Source organism: Ranitomeya imitator, chromosome 2, assembly GCF_032444005.1.
Source record: "Ranitomeya imitator isolate aRanImi1 chromosome 2, aRanImi1.pri, whole genome shotgun sequence".
Taxonomy (NCBI): Eukaryota; Metazoa; Chordata; class Amphibia; order Anura; family Dendrobatidae; genus Ranitomeya; species Ranitomeya imitator.
The window spans coordinates 811,447,345-811,469,155 of NC_091283.1; the positions used below are offsets into that span (position 1 = coordinate 811,447,345).

Consider the following 21,811-nt stretch of genomic DNA (forward strand, 5'->3'; position numbering starts at 1 on the left):
TGATAGGGAAAGAGGACAAGAGGCACTGGAAAACCAGACAGTGGGCTGTAGACCACCGCTGACTGGCATTTTGCTCTCTCAAGCTTAAAAAATCCATATTCTGGAGAATAAAGATTTTTGTAAAATTTGAGAAGCATTAAATTCCACTCAAATAAATTTTCTTATCTCTATAACTTGCTACAAATACAAATCTTTAATAGTGCATTCTCAGGTAACCTGGGTATCTGCATTTATGAGTTATTTGCTGGAGGCACAAAGATCCCCTGAGGTACTACTAACGGGAATATTCTCTCACTATAGGTTGATCGCAAACCAGTAAGACTCTCCTTCACGGTGGAACAGGACATTGCGGTGAATGGCCTAAAACCAGCTACAGCAAAAGTCTACGATTACTATGAGACCGGTACAATGATCCATTTATCTAGATGTCAGACTCTAGCTATTGCTATACAATTGTTATATATTTGTGCTGTGTTAGACACCTTTATGGGGGTTCTTGCTTTCTTCTAGATCATCAATCTTAATTGGACATGTGTCATTTTTTAAAGCTTTTTATATTATTAAGATTTTTAAATGCTAACACTACAATATGGAGTTTATTGCTGTTTTTTTATCTCCTAGATGAACATGCCATCGTAGATTACAAACACCCTTGCAGACAGTGAATCGGTGGTGAGTTTTGGTGTGTGTCATAGATTATGTTGAGATCAGCCAATTCGTTTATGTGTATAATTCCTGTCTAGCAGCTGTCAGATAGAAATTTAAAGGGCTTGTCTATTACTCGGACAACCCTGTCTCAATCAGCATGTGTGCACCGGTAAAGTAACACTTATACTCACCCCCAATGCTGGCACCATTCCAGTGTTGTCGGAACTCGCTCTCTCGGGGCCTGCATCCAACCTTGGCATCACTCTCCTCACCTTCAGACATATCAGGCACCAAGAGGAAGTAAGTGGCCAGCCACAGATCTGACTTCCTTTTGATGTCTGATTCATCCGAAGATGGGAAGAGTGAGAGTGTATTGTACACAAAGGGTGGCAAATGGCAAGTCATGAACTGGTTAAAGGGAATCTGTCACCCCATTTTTCGCCTATAAGCTGTGGCCACCGCCATCAGGGGCTTTTCTACAGCATTCTGTAATGCATTCTGTATTGCTGTAGATAAGCCCCCAATATAACCTGAAAGAAAAGAAAAACAAGTTAGATTATACTCACCCAGTATATGGGCATCACGGTCTGGGTCATACAATGACGTCCTCTTCCTTGCGTCCTGTCACAGCTCCTGCGCAGGCGTACTTTATCTGCTCTGTTGAAGGCAGTGCAAAGTACTCCAGTGCGCAGGCGCCGGGCCTCTCTGACCTTTCCCGGCACCTGCGCACTGCAGTACTTTACTCTGCCCTCAACAGAGCAGATAAAGTACGCCTGCGCAGGAGCCGCGACAGGAAGCAAGAAACAGGATGTCATCGCATGAAGATGGGAGGTGCAGGACCCGGACCTGCGACGCACATCGCACTCGGACCACACTGAACCGCCCCTGGGTGAGTATAATCTTGTTTTTCTTATCTTTCAGGTTACATCGAGGGCTTATCTACAGCATTACAGAATGCCCTGATGGCGGTGGCTGCAGCTTATAGGCGAAAAATGGGGTGACAGATTCCCTTTAAAGAGTCATTTAAATTGTAAGATGGTAACATAAAGGGGATAGAAAGAATGCTCTAAATATCCTCTCATAAAGGTTCACAACAATTTTAATCTTCAAAGATATTTTCTGCATTAAGACTTTAAAAAGAAATTTCAAACCAATGTAAAGAATCAGAGGTGTCAGAAAAACTAAATCAGGGGACGGTGATGCAATAATACCTTGTAGTGTGCTACCTTTCTATATACTGTATGATCCACCTTCTGTTATTTGTTTGACAACAGATAAGTCTGGAAAATCAAGATGAGACTTGGCTGTCCTGTATACTGCATCAGTATCTACAAACAAGTACTGGAAACCAATAGTCTGAAAATAAAAATGTAATAATAACAATAAAAAGAGAAAATAGAATGACAAACATATCTCTTATTTTGAGTTATCAGCTTACTTGCTCTGTCTTCTATTTGCCTGGCCAGTATTACCACTTAGGGGCAGTTACAGTAATCTGTGGCATTAAACGACTGCCGATTTCTAAATACCCACCTTGTTTCGCCTTCCTGACCAGGCCACTTTTTTCATTTCTGACCAGTGTCACTTTATAAGGCAATACCTTCTGGAACACTTCAATATATTCTAGTGATTCTGAGAAGGTTTTTTTATGATATGCAGTACTTCATAATAGTGGTAAATTTAGGTCAAGATTATTTGTGTTTATTTATGAAAATATTGAAAATTTTACAAAATTTTTAGCAATTTTCAAAACTTTGAATTTTTATTACCTTAAACCAGAGAGTTATACCACGCAAAAAAAGAGAAATAAATAACATTAACCACATGTCTACTATACATCAGCATCAATTTTGAAACATATTTTTTTTTGTTAGCCAGTTAGAAGGGTTAAAAGTTTATCAGTAGTGATGAGCGAGTATACTCGTTGCTCGGGTGATCTCTCGGAGGTTTAGTTTTCATTGCCTCAGCTGCATGATTTACAGCTGATAAACAGCTTGAATACATGTGTGGATTCCCTAGCAACCAGGCAACCCCCACATGTACTTAGGCTGGCTAGCAGCCATAAATAATGCAGCTGCATTAACAAAAACAAAATCTCCGAGCAGTCACAAATACTCGGAGACCACCCGAGCGTGCTCAGGAAAACCCGATCAACGAGTACACTCGCTCATCACGAATAATTATTTTTTTCTATGTTGGTATTTTGAAATACTGTGCAAAAACATAAAATCACAAAACAGGTCAAATATCCCTAAAAGCCTTTTTTTATTATGTCAACAAGGACATACTACTGTCAAATTCAGCTGAAAAATTCTAAATTGTATTCTCATTGAACTTACTTGATACAAATATGTGTTATTATAGTCTGAGAGCTCTCCAGACCCGAGGGCATAATAAATGTATGGGTTAAAATAAATAAATAAATTACACACACCGTGCCACAGCGCTCACCTATCCCTCCTCTCAGCTCCCCAGCCAGTCCTTCACATAGTTCTCTAAGATCCAGCCTTCCATCTTCACTATGCTCTTTGGAGTACACGTGCTCATCAGTATTTATCATCTATTGCTCATTTTTCCAACCAAATTTACAAACCCAATTGTTTTAGGGATCACTTCCATTTTGAAGTGACTTTCAGGGCCAGAAAATACCAAAAAGTGTCACCATTCTAAAAATGACACTCCTCAAAGTGCCCAAAACCACATTCAAGAAGATTATTAACCCTTTAGGGGCTTCACCAGATTGAGCGCAATGTGTAAAAAATGAAAATGTAACTGTTTCCCACCAAAACATTGATTTAGCTGCAAAATTTGCATTTTCATAAAAGTAACAGGACAAAAAGGACCACACAATTTGTTGTGCACTTTCTCCTGAGTACACCGATACCTGATATGTGATGGAAAATTATTGTTTGGGTGCACTTCAGGGCTCAAAAGTGAAGGAGCACCGTTTGACTTTTGGAGTGCAAAATTTGCTGGAATGGATAATGGACTCTATGTCGCATTTGGAGAACCCCTGATGTATATGAACAGTGAAACAAAAACACAAGTGTAGCTAAGAATAGCTTAGTGGGAATTTTGTACAGCAGATAGCGGGTGTATAACTTCATGGACTTTTCTCTAGTAACATAGAACATCTTCATACACATTCTCTTTCCTTCCTGGCCTCAATCTGTTCTACCCCAGTTTGTTCCTCTGCATTCACCACAACCCAACACAGTACTTCAGAAGGTTCCCTAGTCTACAATAACGGCACTAGAGCCCAATAAGCCAGAGTCCTGTGCTACCCACGATTCTGCGTCCTTCTCCCCTTAGTGGAGTGTATAATGCCAGATTATCTACTTCAAGCTTAGAAAACATAACATTTGTCAAAATGAAGAAGGCAGGGATCTATGTCGACTTTCGTTCATCAATGGTTAAATCAGCCATACCATCAGCGTGCTTGAGTGTCCATTGTCTGTTTCCTACACCACTCTGCTTCTGCAAGTGTCGATGGTCCGTGCTCAGCTGGACATCTACTCCCTTTATAATATGTCATCAATACTGCAGTTCTGCTGCTTTCGGGGCTACTGTTGCTAGCCCTAAACTGCCAGGCATCTCATTGCATGCTCTGTCCTAACTCTCTGCTTCTGTCACTGGACAGTCATGCCACTCACAGGTCTCATTGCTGCTCACTGTGTTTTATAGTGCTAGACAGTAGAGCTGCTGCCATAGCTGATCTTAGACAGCCACACATCTCCTTTCTTGACCCATCATGATTTCTTACCATATGGCTTCTTCCATTGCAAAAAACACACCGGCCTCACATCTTCTGGCTGCCCACTGGGGGGTCAGCTGAAGAACCCTGTGCCTGTCATCACAACATTCATAGAAGACCGTGGAGATCATAGGAGACCGTGATTTTTGCTTTACAGAGCAGTACTATTGCTGTGTATAGTACAAGCAACTAGATGATAGCAGGTTCTATTCCCAAGACAAACAAGTACAATAAAAATGAAAAAAATATATAAAAGTTCAAATCACCCCCTTTACACCATTTAAAATAAATATATAAAAATAATACTATTTGCCTCCTCACCAACCACCCGAGCTGCCACCTCACCAACCACCATAAGAGCTGTCGCCTCACCACCATCAGAGCCGCCGCCGCCTCACCACCACCAGAGCTGCCGCACCCCCGACCATCTGTCTCTTCCCCAGTATCCCGTAGAATGTAAGTCCGCAAGGACAGGGTCCTCTCCCCTCTGTACCAGTCTGTCATTGTAAATTTGTTTACTGTAAACGATATCTATAACTCTGTACATAACCCCTTTCTCATGTACCGCACCATGGGATTAATGGTGCTATATGAATAAATAGTAATAATAATATTTGGTATCGTTGCATTCCTTAAAAGTGTGATCTATCAAAATATAACATAAAATAACCTGATCTGTAAATGACGTAATGAGAAAAAGAATCAAAAAGCCAGAATTATGGTTTTTCACCCACCGGCCCAGGCCCCCACTCTTTACTTCTGTTCTCTGGGCCCATACAGCAGTAAGGACAGTAATGCCCTGATGGTGAGACTGTGCCTACCAACAAGGCAAAGAAAATCACACTCAATTTGACACTAGCTAAAGCAAACAGTGGGTACAGGAGACACTTGATTTTTAACCTTTTAATCCCTTACATTGTACAATGCTCTAGACTTTTGGGAGTCCCCTGGTCACGATTCATGAAATAGTCACTGACTGGCAAATTATAACTAACGATTAGAATGTGGCAAAGATGTGTAGTTGGGTAACACACAAAACTAAAGCAGATCAGCAGCAAGCTAAGTTCAATATTCTGCAGTAACAGCAAATTCAAGGACAAAAGAGAAGTCAAACAATCCAAAGGTCAGCAAAAAGTATACGGGCAGATAAGTGGACAATCCAAAAGTACAGTAGTATCAGGTAACAAGCAGGGTCAGGACAAGGTAGAAACACCAGAACACTGAACAAGGCAGCCTAGTCTAATAACTGACACAAACGTGCATCAAATAGATTCATAATGACCTTGAACTGGTCAAATTGGGGAGACAACTTGATTGGCCATCTAGCAGGGGGCTCAGACTATCTTTTCTGCCAAGTGTACAAACAGACTAGGTATCCCGTACACACTACACACACATTTTGCTGCTTTCCCCGACCCCTTGGCTCCCCCACTTTGGCGGCTGATGGTATAAATTGATAGGACAGCAATGTGATAGCATTATATATACCAGAATTCTCCAGTCAATATAGTTCACATGTAATAAATTGCTTTTTAGATGAGCAGACGCTAAATCCAGCAATTTAACAATCACAGTTCACTCTTCATGGCTAGTAGACCCCAAGGACATTCTCCAGTTTAGTATTCATCCGTCTTATACTGGTATATATTACATATTGTAGTTACTGCATTTCAAAAATGTTTATATCCGCCTCATTCAACCAAAGGATTCAGTAATGGGAAGGCATCTGTGTGCAACCATAATTCATGAACTAATCTTCTCTAAAAGAGGACATTTTCACTCTGCATCCTCAGTGTCACTGGATCAACACTCAGAACAAGATTTTTATGCATTTACATAAGAATGTTTTCTTCTAAGAAAAGATCTAAACCCTTTTTGAAACTCTTGACGGCTCCAACAATGATCAGATCCCTAAGACGGCTGTTCCAAAATTTAATAGTTCTCATTGTAAACAAAGCCTGTCTCCTATTGACATTGAACCTTAATATCTTTGGACAGAGAAGGTGCATCCTTGTCTTATGAGGGGTTTTACGTGAAATAGCTTTGGACCATATATACATTTTCTGTAAAGACAATGTTTGCACTTGACAGATTTGTTCAAATTCTGCTGGAAATATTCAATTTGCATCAAAATTATTTATTGTAAAACCATTAAAATGATGTTTATTATTATACTCTGGACTCTCAAACTCACATGCGTAATAAACGGATGGGTCAATAAGTTCTTCAAAACTACTTACTCACCTAGCCCCTCCAGGCCACCGCTCTCTGATAGCTTTCTAAAGCACCTACACTGCTCTGGGGTAAGGGACAACACTGGCCTATGGTTGCTTTAACGTCCCTAAATACCATAACTAGGGTTCCTGACTGGGTGTGTGAGTTATTACCATATGTATAAGCATATGCAGGCTGCACACTGCCGATTTAGGTGGCAAGCCTGGACCCAATGACTTCCAGAGGAATGAGAGAGGCAGGGATAAGAAAATAAACTTTGATTTGCTGGATGAACTTAAGACATATATACAAGTGGTAGCAGGAATGACACTTTGTTAAGATACCTTCTGTAAAATATTGTGACCGTTATAAGTGGCATCACATAACTTGTGAAGGATGTTACAATTGTACAGAAACTTCCCTGAACGCCTCCATCTTGTCAGTATAAGAGTCAGAAGGGTCAACATCTGTTGCTGTGTCTTTCTGTACACAATCTTACATTCTGAGTATATAAGGGCAGCTCTTCCAGTTGTTATTCCTTATAAAATTGTGTCCCAGCCTGGCCGGTCTAGTATTCTTTCACTAAGACCCCCAGGTCTGGCAAATAACCAAAGGAAAACCAGGGGACGAGTCCTGCGAAGATCACTTGCGTATTCCCAGTGCATTCTGGGATAAGTGAAAAGTCCCAACAAACTCAAGGAACACTGGATTTTGGCTGTTGCAGTGGAAAGGAGGTAATCAGAAAACTGCCAAATTTTGGCACAATCTTCACCGATTTGATATTATATAAAGATTGAGAACATGGAAGAGACGATTAGCCATTTGATGAGCTGCATTGTGTGCTATATGTTCACACAATTACCAGTGGAAAATCCAAACTTCACCTGCCAGAAATGTAAGCTTGTGTCCCTATTGGAGGAAAAGTTGTAAAGTCTAGAAGAGAGAATAGCTACATTGAAAATTATTAAGGAAGGTGATGAGTTCTTAGACAGAGCAGAATGCAAATTGTCTCTTCCGAAAGGAAGAGGACTAGAACTCTAGTGCCACCTATTGGAAGTAGCAATCCTAACAGTCAATGTCGACCCTTTAACGAGCCTTGTCACATGACTTAGGATAATAGCCAAACCAGAATCTCAATTTGCAGACACTGTGTTTCGGGGTACTGCCCCTCGTCAGTGCAAAGCGGAGATCTGGTTTGGCTGATTGAGAGGCGTCTGACCGGAATCCAAGAAGTATCGTTTCTCCTTGCGGAGAGTGACATGATAAGCAGGTCGAGGTGAGGAGACTTAAAGCCGCAATGCTCCTCTAAGAAATATGCAAATTATCTCTTCAGAGAGGAAGAGAACTAGAACTCTAGTGCCACCTATTGGAAGTAGCAATCCTATCAGTCAATGCTGACCCTTTAACGAGCCTTATTTTAGGATTCTAAACAAACTGGAACGGTAGTCAGCAAATAACAGAATGGTTTTTAACAGAGAGAAATCGAAAGTCCTTCATCTGGGTAAGAAAAATGATTAAAAACATATACAGAATGGGAGGAATAGGGCTAAGCAACAGCACATGTGAAAAAGACTTGGGTACATTAATACAAGTAGATGACAGACTGAACATGAGTCAACACTGTCATGCAGCAGCAAAAAAAGGCAAAGACAATTCTGGGTTGTATTAACAGAACCATACAGTCTAGATCATGTGAAGTAATTATTCCTCTCTACTTCTCCTTGGTCAAATGTCATCTGGAATTCTGTGTCCAGTTCTGGCACCACAATTTAAAAAATACATGAACAAACTGGAGCAAGTTCAGAGAAGAGCGACCAGAATGGTGACCGGAGGATTATGGATGTCTTATAAACGCCTCTTCATTACTAACCCATGGGCTTGATGTCATCGGACAATACAAAGGTGACATCAACCCCATAAATTTGAACCCCACTTGCCACCGCCATATAGCAAGTGGGTAGATCCATGCAAATTACAAATAGGCACATCTAATAGATGCACCTTTTCTGAGGTGGCTGCAGGCTGCTATTTTTAGGCTGGGGGCAATATCCATGGCCCCTTACCAGCCTGAGAATACCAGCCCCCATCTGTCTGCTTTAGGAAGGCTGGTTGTCAAAAATGAGGGGGACCCCAGGCCGTTTTATTAAATTATTCATTTAAATATGTTAAAAAACAGTGTGGGGATCCCTCTATTCTTGATAACCAGGCAAACTAAAGATGACAACTAACGGCTTCAGCCCACAGGTGTCAGTTTTGCCTGGCTGGTTATCAAAAATACGGGAAACCCATGTTATTTTTTTCTATTTATTTATTTATTTATTGCGCAGGCGCCGGCTGATGAACACACTCATCAGCCACGCCTGCTCTCGCTGTATTTGATTGACTTGATTTATGATGAGCTCAGGAAACTGGAGTTTGCTCCTGTGATTAAAAATAAGGCAGGGAAATGTTTAACCTCAAAGAAAACTGCTGCTATGTTATCTGTATATTAACCTATTATTCCTCCCTTGCCCAGAAGTTGCAGTATGATCAGACTATGTACCTTTATGGTCAGACACATCCGTTACACAGTACATCGCAGGGGCACATTTATAAGCCTCTCAGCACAAGAACATTTTATTTAAACACATCCAATTGTGTAGCTTATTATTATTCCAAGATGTATTGATTAAAATGTTCTTTTGTTGGTGGGACAACCTCTTCAATTCCTCCCACACTACAGGCTAGCCTTACAGTTAACCCTATCACCCCTGAATCACAGGAAATTGAAGCCTACATGAGAATAAACAACAAGTAACATTAAATATTATATCAATGTTATATCAATAATCTTCAGAGAGGGTGTTCAGCCATCATCTCCACCTTTACACGCACCAGTTTCTTTTCCACTCTTCACCACCACTTCTGGTGCCAGTTAGGCTTCGACAAACATTCTGATTTCATAACATTAGAATGTGTGCACCCTCTCATCGATCTCCTGGGGAGGCACACGTCATGACATCAGACCAATCATCGAGGTGTAGCTGGCACCATAAGATTTCAAAATCTAATTTGGACTCTTCATGCAAACATTTGGCATGTAGACCTGCTGATAATTCTGTAATCAGAAAAAGAGGAAAAACAATAGTTATAGCCAGATTCAGTAATTCAATAATTGTTGCTCTCATTTACTTAAACCTGACCTTGAACTGGTTTGGTCAGAACGTAGCAAACATTAATCCTGCAGTTTTCAGCCTGTGCAGTCTCCTCCTCAAAAAAGTATAACAGATTTTAATAGTCAGCTAATAGTTAATGACTTAAACCGACTGGAGATCAAGACCTGTAAGAAGGATGCTGCCACCGTTCATATATGTCGGTCTGATACTTTTACAAATCTGCAATGTAGAAGCAAAACTGTGAGTATTGTGAGAAAAGTGATTTGTGTTTTTGAACTTGTTTTCTACTGTCATTTTTATATTGTTTTCCATTTTTTTCCTTCAATGTATTGTAAGATTGCACTTACTTGCGGGTTGGGGAATACTCGCTTGGCAGCGACAAAAGACACAGCAATACGTTTTCTCCTCAAAAACTCAACTGGGTTTATTACTCCATAAACCCCAGTGGCAGAAAACACAAAACAACAATCTTCATATCACGGCAAATCAAAGTAACAATGTTCACAGCGTCACTCTGTTCCACCAGGACGGTGACCATACACTCTTGGTCGAGTCCAATATTCCGGCTCGCTCTGGAGCCAAACACACAGTCTGGTATTACCTGCTCGTCAGTGCTGCAGGTTTTCCACTGGCAGTACCACACGGGACCTGTTTCTGGCTCTGCAGATCCCTGTCCTCACCTTGTGCTCTTCAGGGATCCAGTCCTCCTCCCAGGACTTCCCAACACCCAGGTTACTCGGGATCACACAGGTGGCCTGTCCGGGTACAATGCAGGACGTCCAACCCCAGCTGGGTCCGTCCAATACCCAGGTTACCAGAAGCAAAGTCCCACCACGTGCTCTTCAGGGCTTAGCACCCCCAACACCGAGGTATCTGCCAGGGCCTTGCATGTAGACCATTCAGGTCCACACTCAGAGAGCATACAGGACTGCTCTGTAGTGTCCTGCCTGGACACATGGAAGTCTGTCCATCCTGACAGACTGACCGACACTCACTCCATGTGCTAACACACCTCCTTTAGGTAGCCTGTAACCACACCCACAGGTGAGGTAACATCACATGCACTGGTCACATGATCATGACATCACTGCAGGTCCTCAAACTCCTGCAGGGAAAAAGATACAGTGAGCACCCCCACTCAGAGAGTGAGGTATGTGGGTAGCCAGACCCTCCCATCTCTCATAGCTACCCGCAACCCGGACCCAGGTGCACTAAATGACATCTTCAGTGCTCACGTGCTCTAAAGACAAGATACTCCGGGTTGCATCGCAGGGAGCATCCATCCCTGTGACACATACCTCCCATTAACCACAATGCCAGACACTGTCCCACTATCACATCCATGCACACAATTGTCACGCACTCTCACAGCCTCAATACGCCTCCGTGCGCATACTGGGGAGACCATGCAGCACCCCCTACCTGTTATAGGGGTCACTGCCTCACAGTATGTTGCAGTGATTTTTAAAATGCTGTGGGCTAGGTATGGCATTTTTTTTTATAAATAATTAATTTGGTCACAGGTATGCTGGATAAGTAGAGGCCTTTTTGACTCTAGAGCTTGGTCATTACGGCAATCCCATACTGACCAAGCTCTTCAGTAAAAAAAAACGCTCCACTTATCCAAATACATTATTTTTGAATGTAGAGCTTCATTAGGGCAGGGTTGGGCTGTGTAGGAGAGGAGGACCACATTCATTGGATTTGTTGGCATCAGATATATCCATCCCAGCTGTTATTATTTCCTGATGTTTGCAGTATGTACTCTTTCTCCTGGATCCTCTTATATTTATTGATTTACTTGTATTCTAATTATACAATTACGAGATGGTGGCCGGATTCTAACGTATCGGTTATTCTAGAATATGTAGGTAGTATACAGCACAGGCTACGTACTATATTGCACAGTGACGTAGTATATAACACAACTGACGTAGTATCTAACATAGCTACGTAGTATATAACAGAGCTACGTAGTATATAACACAGCCACGTAGTATATAACATAGCCACGTAGTGTATTGCACAGGTATGTAGTATATTGGTCAGCCACGCAGTATATAGCAGAGCCATGTAGTATATAACATAGCCACGTAGTATATTGTAGAGCCACGTAGTATACTGCACAGGCACGTAGTATATTGCACAGCCACGTAGTATATAACACAGTCACATAGTGTATTGCACAGCTACGTAGTGTATTGCACAGCCACGTAGTATATTGGTCAGCAACGTAGTATATAGCAGAGCCACGTAGTATATAACATAGCCACGTAGCATATTGTAGAGGCACGTAGTATATTGCATAGCTACATAGTATATTGCACAGCCATGTAGTATATAACAGAGCCATGTAATATATTGCACAGTCGATGTAGTATATAACAGAACCACGTAGTATATTGCACAGCCACGTAGTATATAACACAGTCACGTAGTGTATTGCACAGCTACGTAGTGTATTGTACAGCCACGTAGTATATTGGTCAGCAACGTGGTATATAGCAGAGCCACGTAGTATATAACATAGCCACGTAGTATATTGTAGAGGCACGTAGTATATTGCATAGCTACATAGTATATTACACAGCCATGTAGTATATAACAGAGCCATGTAGTATATTGCACAGTCGATGTAGTATATAACAGAACCACGTAGTATGTTGCACAGCCACGTAGTATATTGCACAGCCACGTAGTGTATTGCACAGCCTCGTAATATATTGGTCAGCGACGTAGTATATAACAGAGCCACGTAATAAATAACATAGCCACGTAGTATATTGTAGAGGCACGGAGTATATTGCATAGCTACGTAGTATATTGCACAGCCACGTAGTATATAACAGAACCACGTATTATATTGCACAGCCACATAGTATATAACAGAGCCACATAGTATACTGCACAGCTACATAGTATAAAACACAGAGCACCTAGTATATTGCACAGCCACGTTGTATATTGCCCAGCTACATAGTATATGGCAGAGATGTAGTATATAACAGAGCCTACGCAGTATGTAACACAGCCCACATAGTATATAGCAATGTGGGCACTGTATGCATGGTTAAAAAAGACTTAAAATAAAAAATAAACATATACTCACCTTCCGAAGGCCCCTTGAAGTCCCGGCGCCTGTGTGCGGTGCACGCAGCAGCTTCCGGTCACAGGATTGGTATGAGCACAGGACCTGTGATGACGTCACGGTCACATGACCGTGACATCATGGAAGGTCCTTCTCACATAGCATCCTTGGCACCGGAACCTGCCGCTTGCACTTCCGAGGACAGCACGCCACGTCGGAGGGTGAGAATAACCTTATTTTATTATTATTATTTGTAACACAAATGTGCGGCCTGTGCGGCCGTGCTGCCCGACATCCCGCCCCTCTGTGTCTTCTGATTTATTCACACTGTGGGGCGGGACCTCGGACAGCGCGGCCGCACAGGCGCAGTCAGCAAGACATCAAATGATGTCAGAAGACGGGCAGCGCTAACTGTGCATGCCCAAGGCATAAGATAACAGCGCATGTGCCGGGACAGTTGAAAATAACGCTGAGGAGGCGGCACCTGGCGCCAAGAGGGCATGAGTGACGGCGGTGCTGCGTCTGCATTAGGAGGGAAAGACCTGCCCTCAGGACTATTTCAAGGTATTTTGGATAAATTGCAAAATCGATTATTTCTGCAGTTACAGCACCAAGAACTAAAAGAGCCACCTTGTCAGAATGCAGCATTAGTGCTGCACAAGGTGGCTCTTTTAGTTACAAACGCCTGGGGGGTGACAGGTTCCCTTTAAATTGAACCTGTCAGCAGGATTGTGCTCCGTACTCTACAGACAGTGTCAGTTTGGTGCTGTTATACTGATTAAAATGATACCTTGGTTGATGAAATCTGTCTTCTGGTTGTTGTTTAATCTTTAATTGTAGTTTTCAGTTAATAAGATTCTTGTGCTTCGGGGTGACTTGTGGGCGGGGCTGTGGGTGGGGCTTTATGTGGTGCTCTGCTTCCATTGTCATCAGTATGGGCTTATGACAGGTCACTGATCCTTCAATGACCTGCTCCTTATTTTACATAATGCATATAATATTGTAAGGTTAGAAAAAAAATATATCCAGCAAAATGGCACCGATGCCTGCACAGCAGCATCTATCGCATAATGCATATAATATAATGCCCCACCCACAGGCTGCCCCAATATTCACTTGAATGGGGGGCCTGAACACCAGGTGTTTGTTGCGCTGTCATGTGCATGGCAGCACGGTAAACACTGCTTCAGATTGGCAGTGGTCAGAGAATTGCGGGTCCCACGCTGTCAAAAGACAGTGTCACTACTCAGTTGTGATCGGAGGTATAAAGTTTACCTCCGGTCACTGGTGTCAGCTGATGGGACAACTGCTCCCATCTTCCATCACTTGCTGGGAGTATTCATCAACCGCTCCTGCGCTGTAAATAAATAATTTTTAAAAAAGGCTTGGGTTCCCCTGTATTTTTGTTAACCAGCCAGGCAAAACTCACAGCTGGGGCTGCAACCCTCATGTCATGATCCAGGATGGGGTTTTGTCTTTATCCCGTCCTTGTCAGACAGGAGTTAATTGTGCCTGCCTCTGGCAGAGGGCAGCTATTTAGTTGCCAATCTTGCTAGGTCCGGTGTCAGTTATACTCCTGCCCTTGGCTGAGTTGGTTGACCTTTTGTGTGCCTGTTATCTTGTTGCTCGTTTGGTTATCACACGGTCTGTCCCCTCGTTGTGCGTTTGTCTGCTGTCTTGGTGCTGTTTATTTGCTTGCTTGGTTTTTTGACTCCTGCTTTGCCCTTAAGGTACTTTCACACTGAACAACTTTCCAACGAGAACGACAGCGATCCGTGACGTTGCAGCGTCCTGGATAGTGATCTCGTTGTGTTTGACACGCAGCAGCGATCTGGATCCCGCTGTGATATCGCTGTTCGTAGCTAGAAGTCCGGATCTTTATTTGGTCGTCAGGTCGGCGTGATTCATCATGTTTGACAGCAAAAGCAACGATGCCTGCAATGGTTTTTCATGGAGCGAACAACCAGAGAGAATGATAAGTACGTCACTGGATCGCTCCTGCATCGTTCAGCTGTTGCCGGTGATTGATGTCTCCTAGCGACCTAAACAGCGACGCTGCAGCGATCGGCTCGTTGTCTATATCGCTGCAGCGTCGCTAAATGTGATGGTACCTTTAGACTACCCCCTTTGTCTGACCCCTCTGGTACCATGTTATCTCTCTGGTTCTGACCTGAGTATTTGTCCCTGACCACGTTCCTGTCTGCCCCTTCTGCTATTTGTGCCGTCCTCTGATTTTGACTTTCGCCTGCCTGAAACTTCTCCTGCTTCACCCAGCAGTGTATAGCTCTCTGAGACTTCGGGTTTGGCTCTGCCCCGAACACTCCCCCGGCAGTCACATGTTTAAGGTCCTGTTCCTCTGAAATACCACTCTTTACGATGGCTACGCCACTCCTCCAAGATCCCTGATTGTGTGCCCGGTATACTTTCACCCAGCTTCAGGAAACCCGCAAGGACCTGTCTGTAAGTACCATGCAGGGTGCATGACACCTCAGCTGTCAGCTTCAGCAGGGCCAGTTATCAAGAATAGATGGGTCCGCATGCCGTATTTTTTAATTATTTAAATAAATAATTTAAGAAAACGGTGTTGGGTCCCCCCATATTTTTGACAACCAACCTTGCTAAAGCAGACAGCTGGGGTATGGTAAGGGGCCATAAATATTGGCCCCCCAGCCTAAAAATAGCAGCTGCTCAGAAAAGGCACATCTATTAGATGCGCCAATTCTGGCGCTTTGCCCAGCTCTTCCCACTTGCCCTGTAGTGGTGGCAAGTGGGGTTCATATTTGTGGGGTTGATGTCACCTTTGTATTGTCAGGTGACATCAAACCCACGGCTTAGTAATGGAGAGGCGTCTATAAGACACCTATCCATTATTATTAATCCTACAGTTGTATTGTAAATAAAGACACAGCAAGAATAAAGTCCTTTAATTGAAAGAAAAGACACAGACTCCTTTAATAATCTTAATTAAACCATATTTATGACCTCGCCTAATTCCAACGAAGCCCTCGATCTCCTGTAAAAAAAACAAAAATAATAAAACAACAATATACCATACCTGTCCGTCGTTCTGTACTATGCCGTAATCCATGTCTGGGGACTAAATAGTTTTCAACCTGGACGGTGCCCAGATGCGACCATCCATGCTGAGAACCACTAGGAAATGAACTGCTATGAGAGCAGCCTCAGTGACTGGAGGTGATGTCATCGAGGTTACCTATGGTCACTGAAGCTCTGTTTCCAGCCAGGCTGAACTGCGGTCACTTCGGTGAGATCCCCGCTAGTACTGTGAGAAAAACTATCACGCTGAGCATACAGCTAAAATAACAAATGAGTGGCTACAGAACAATTCTGTGACCATTCTTGACTGGCCCAGCCAGAGCCCTGATCTAAACCCAATTGAGCATCTCTGGAGAGACCTGAAAATGGCGTCCACCAACGTTCACCATCCAACCTGACGGAACTGGAGAGGATCTGCAAGGAAGAATGGCAGAGGATCCCCAAATCCAGGTGGGAAAAACTTGTTGCATCATCCCCAAGAAGACTGATGGCTGTACTAGCTCAAAAGGGGCTTCTACTCAATACTGAGCTAAGGGTCTGAATACTTATGACCATGTGATATTTCAGTTTTTCTTTTATATTAAATTTGCAAAAATTTCTACATTTCTGTTTTTTTCAGTCAAGATGAGGTGCAGAGTGCACATTATTGTGATAAAATGAACTTTTTTGAATTTACTAAATGGCTGCAATGAAACAAAGAGTGAAACATTTAAAGGGGTTTGAATACTTTCCGTACCCACTGTATGTAATAATGTCATTGACGATAATGGTCATGGAGGTGGGAGTCACCCAATCATAGACCGTTCTTAGCCTAGAACTCTAGAAAATATATTTGATACAAGTAAATTGAATGTTCACGTCAGAATGTTTCATGTGATCTTAATTGTTGTTTATGTGTGTACTTCTTTCATTGTCTTCTAGACGCTATGCCCTCGTATTCCCTAGCACGATGTACTTTAATCATCAAAATCATATCTGCTTGCATTTAGAAGATATGAAGGGAGATAGCAATGTCATGATTACCCTAACATTAGGAAGAAAGACCACACCCTTGTTAACTAAACTATTCCAGGACAATTCATCATTTGCCTGCAATTCTTTCCAGGTACAATAATAGATTATTTTTGTGCTAATGTAAGGAAATTTAATTATCCTCAAGATAAGGGAATACTTAAGGTACTGTCACACTAGACGATATCGCTAGCGATCCGTGACGTTGCAGCGTCCTCGCTAGCGATATCGTCCAGTGTGACAGGCAGCAGCGATCAGGCCCCTGCTGTGCTGTCGCTGGTCGGGGAAGAAAGTCCAGAACTTTATTTCGTCGCTGGACTCCCCGTAGACATCGCTGAATCGGCGTGTGTGACACCGATTCAGCGATGTCTTTGCTGGTAACCAGGGTAAACATCGGGTAACTAAGCGCAGGGCCGCGCTTAGTAACCCGATGTTTACCCTGGTTACCATCCTAAAAGTAAAAAAACAAACACTACATACTTACCTACAGCCGTCTGTCCTCTAGCGCTGTGCTCTGCTCTCCTCCTGCTCTGGCTGTGAGCGTCGGTCAGCCGGAAAGCAGAGCGGTGACGTCACCGCTCTGCTTTCTGGCTGCCCGGCGCTCACAGCCAGACCAGAGAAGCAGAGCGCCGAGGACAGACAGCGGTAGGTAAGTATGTAGCGTTTGTTTTTTTACTTTTTAGGATGGTAACCAGGGTAAACATCGGGTTACTAAGCGCGGCCCTGCACTTAGTTACCCGATGTTTACCCTAGTTACCGGGGACCTCGGGATCGTTGGTCGCTGGAGAGCTGTCTGTGTGACAGCTCTCCAGCGACCAAACAGCGACGCTGCAGCGATCCGGATCGTTGTCGGTATCGCTGCAGCGTCGCTTAGTGTGGCGGCACCTTTACTGATGGCTAGGCAGGCATCCAACAGCTGGGATGCAAGTGATCCAGAGAACCAGCTTGATCTTCAATTTATTCACGGTCAACGGGACCTCTTTGCCCTCAGAGATGAGTAAGTTATCCCCTATCCTGTGGATAAAGTATAACTTACTATCTTGGAAATAACCCTTTAAACCTTGTTTATTATACTGCATAGTTCTGGCATATATTTAGGTATTTGTACTTTTCTACCATTTTACAGATCCCTAATGAATTGGACATAATTCGTCAAACTGGTACATTATTCCTTTCCATTCAGACTGCTGATGAGTTGATCCATGAAAGCAGAAGAGTTGATATTGAAAAGAAAAGGAAGACAGATGCTCAAATTTTGATCCAGACTGACAAACCTTTATATAAGCCTGGCCAAACTGGTAAACTTGGGTATTAAATGTTAATAAATGGAAAGACATCTTACTATTGGGGTAGATGTAGACTGAAATAATGTCCAATATCTCATGCAAGGTCCAAGTTGTCCAGCAGAGTATTACAATTATTAAATTTTAGAAGGTTGAAGTTTAAATATGATGTTGGTCTTTTATACCTGAAATTCCCAAAGGTCCAGGTATAAAGGGCCTGATAGCCTATTACCTCCTATTAATGTCAAGTCCTATATGCACAATTATAACAATTTATATGTGTACATGTCAGCTGGACATGTGTAGATGCAGGTTGGACCTTCAGTATAAATTCCTCTGTTGTGTCCCATGAAGTCTACTGCTTTGGAGATATAGTTTAGTGTGCAGACATGGGGGGGTTGGCGGGAGCCCCAGGTCCGCTAGCCGGAACCACATGGACCAAGGATCGCTCCGCCAAATGCTCACTCTTCCTTTAATGTGAGCGTAACGCTACTCAGACAAAACAGGGTGAGGGTCAAACAGTGTGGCAATGTTTTATTGAGCCACAAAACAGGCAGATAACATGTAGTATAGTCCCAGCAAAATACCCCAAGATGGTGCACATTACAGAGTCTCACCTTTCCACTGACTCGCCGGGATAATGGCAGCTGTTACATCAGAGCTTCCAGGGTCAGCTACCCACCATGTGGCATGCACACAGAGAGGGGGTAGTGACAAACGTAGGAAGATGACAGTTCATTGAGGTACAAGGCCAGTTGATCCGAGCATCTCAACCTGGCTTCATCTTCCAGGGTCAATTACTCCACCTGTGGCATGCACACAGAGAGGAGGTAATGACAAGCATAGGAAGATGACAGTCCATTTAGTCCATAGAAGGTCAATTGATCCAAGGATCACAACCTGGTTTCATCTTCCAGGGTCGGTTACTTCACCTGTGGCATGCTTACAGAGAGGAGGTAACGACAAGCGTAGAAAGATGAGTCCATTGACTCCATACAATGTACAAGGCCAATTGATCGGAGGATCACAACCTGGCTTCTCCAAACGTATCCATGGTTCAGCGATGCTCAATGGGGCAGATCTGTATTCTTCCAACCAGGGCCGAAAACCCCTAGGTTGTTTCCTGTAGAATAAAAGATCCGTCTCCCTCATGATGGAGCCATGATATTGGCTGCTGTCCGGTCTCTGGTCCTTTGGATGTATGGATGTCTTGGCAGAATCTCTGGATGTCCCTCCCAGTCTTTATGTCTCTTAGTCTCTTTATACAGAGGCATTTAACCTATTTATAGATTTAACAAGTGTCCTTCAGTCCAGCATCACAATTAAGGGGAAGAATGGTGATGAGATCAAGTAGCATTACTTGATTATTTAATTTTTTTGCATAGTTTTTCCCTCTCTGCTTTCAAAGTCAATAAACTGTCTCCATAACACAAGACATAATTAGCATATCAGCAACCACCACTAGTCATAGTCAAGATAAGAGCACACAATGTTATGTGAAATATCAGCTTACAAGTCACTATTACAGGCTTACAAAAGCAAAAAAATGTAGATGACAGCCTATTCTTGGTTTGCTAAAAATAGTCGTCTGGGTAATTAAGATACAATGCCGAGTCTTAACAATTAGTCTTCTATTTCTCCCTTTTGGAAAGAGCTGTCGTGTAAAGGACAACTAACAAATCTTCAACATGGCTGCCCTATATATTTATTGTGTGCTTTCTTTTCACAGTAAAATTTCGCATTGTGTCACTTAACAGTAACTTCCAACCAGAAGATGTGGAGGTAAGTCGTGTATAAACACATAAGCCCTAGATGACTTATGAGGCTCATGCTTTGTTCATTCTTCTAGTTTTCTTCACACATCTAGCAATAGATTTTAAGAACTGCTCATCAGAAAAAATCCAAATATAACAATCAAGTTTTTATGTTTTTTTAAAGTCTTTTTTACGTTGATTAAGTAGAATGGTGGCTCAGTGTAAATGATTTTTATCTACTTTACTCCTGTACTGGTTCAACAGCTGCAGCTAAGGAATTAGATGGCCCAGATCTGAGTTGGAATGGAAAAAGGATGAACATGCACTATGAACTATAAGCAGCCAAAGTGGGTATTGCTGCACTATGGGGTTTCATTCAAGGACCTCACACCTCACAATTTACCTTTAATAGTCACTGAAGTATAATTACATTTGAGGACACAACATATACAGTGCCTTGCGAAAGTATTCAGCTCCCTGGAACTTTTCAACCTTTTCCCACATATCATGCTTCAAACATAAAGATACCAAACGTTAATTTTTGGTGAAGAATCAACAACAAGTGGAACACAATTGTGAAGTTGAATGAAATTTATTGGTTATTTTAAATTGTTGTGGAAAGTCAAGAACTGAAAAGTGGGGCGTGCAATATTATTCGGCCCCTTTACTTTCAGTGCAGCAAACTCACTCCAGAAGTTCATTGTGGATCTCTGAATGATCCAATGTTGTCCTAAATGCCAGTGATGATAAATTTAATCTGACTGTGTGTAATCAAGTCTCCGTATAAATGCACCTGATCTGTGATAGTCTCAGGGTTCTGTTTGAAGCACAGAGAGCATCATGAAGACCAAGGAGCACAGCAGGCAGGTCTGTGATACTGTTGTGGAGAAGTTTAAAGCAGGAGTTGGATACAAAAATATCATTTTTTTTCTCACCAGAAAGGCAAAGATCCTGAATGTTAGTGAAACAGTCCAACTTTGAGCAGAGTAGCAAAGTTGGTTTTGTTAGGCACAGTAATTTGTGGATTTCAGTATCCTGAACCTTCGCGGTCAATCTCCATCTGTGGAGGCAATAATCAACTGTCAACTGCTCTGACCAAAATTACTAACGACTTACTCACAGCCAAAGCTAACAGACAGTTCTCCATCCTCCTCCTTCTTGACCTGTCCTCTGCTTTCGACACAGTCAACCACCTCCTACTGCTACAGATTCTTTCTTCCCTCGGCATCAAAGGCCTTGCCCTGTCCTGGATGGCCTCATACCTTTCCAACCGCACATTCAGCGTTTCCCACACCCACACTACCTCCTCACGCCACCCCTTCTCTGTTGGAGTCCCTCAAGGCTCTGTCCAAGGACCTCTACTTTTTTCCATCTATACCCTTGGCCTAGGACAACTCATAAAGTCCCATGGCTTATAGTACCACCTATATGCGGACGACACTCAGATCTATCTCTCTGGCTCAGATGTCGCCTCTCTTCTGTCCCGAATCCCGGAGTGTCTGTCAGACATAGCCTCCTTCTTCAACTTTCACTTCCTAAAACTCAATGTAGACAAAACCAAACTCATCATCTTTCCCTCATCTCGCATATCCCCCCTACCTGATCTATTATAGTAAACAGTATCACGCTCTCTTCCGCACCTGAAATCCGCTGCCTCGGGGTAACTCTCGATTCTGCCCTGTCCTTCAAACCGCACGTCCAAACTCTTGCCACCTCCTGTCACCTCCAACTCAAAAATATTGCCAGAATCCGTCCCTTCCTCAGCCCACAATCTATTAAAACTCTTGTGCATGCCCTCCTCATCTCCCGCCCCGATTACTGCAACACCCTCCTCTGTGGCCTCCCCG

At 42.9% G+C, this 21,811-nt stretch overlaps 1 protein-coding gene and 1 pseudogene across 1 annotated transcript in view; both read left to right on the forward strand.

The window, feature by feature from the left end:
• Positions 1-2,007, forward strand: part of LOC138667806 (alpha-2-macroglobulin-like) — a 66,456-nt gene extending 64,449 nt beyond the window's left edge. Inside the window, exons 34-36 of the mRNA XM_069755897.1 lie at positions 301-403; positions 622-672; positions 1,923-2,007. Coding sequence (XP_069611998.1) covers positions 301-403; positions 622-665 — 147 coding nt within the window. The 3' untranslated portion in view covers positions 666-672; positions 1,923-2,007. The remainder of the gene's footprint in view (positions 1-300; positions 404-621; positions 673-1,922) is intronic.
• A 7,939-nt stretch (positions 2,008-9,946) lies between these two features.
• Positions 9,947-21,811, forward strand: part of LOC138667807 (alpha-2-macroglobulin-like protein 1) — a 70,667-nt pseudogene continuing 58,802 nt past the window's right edge.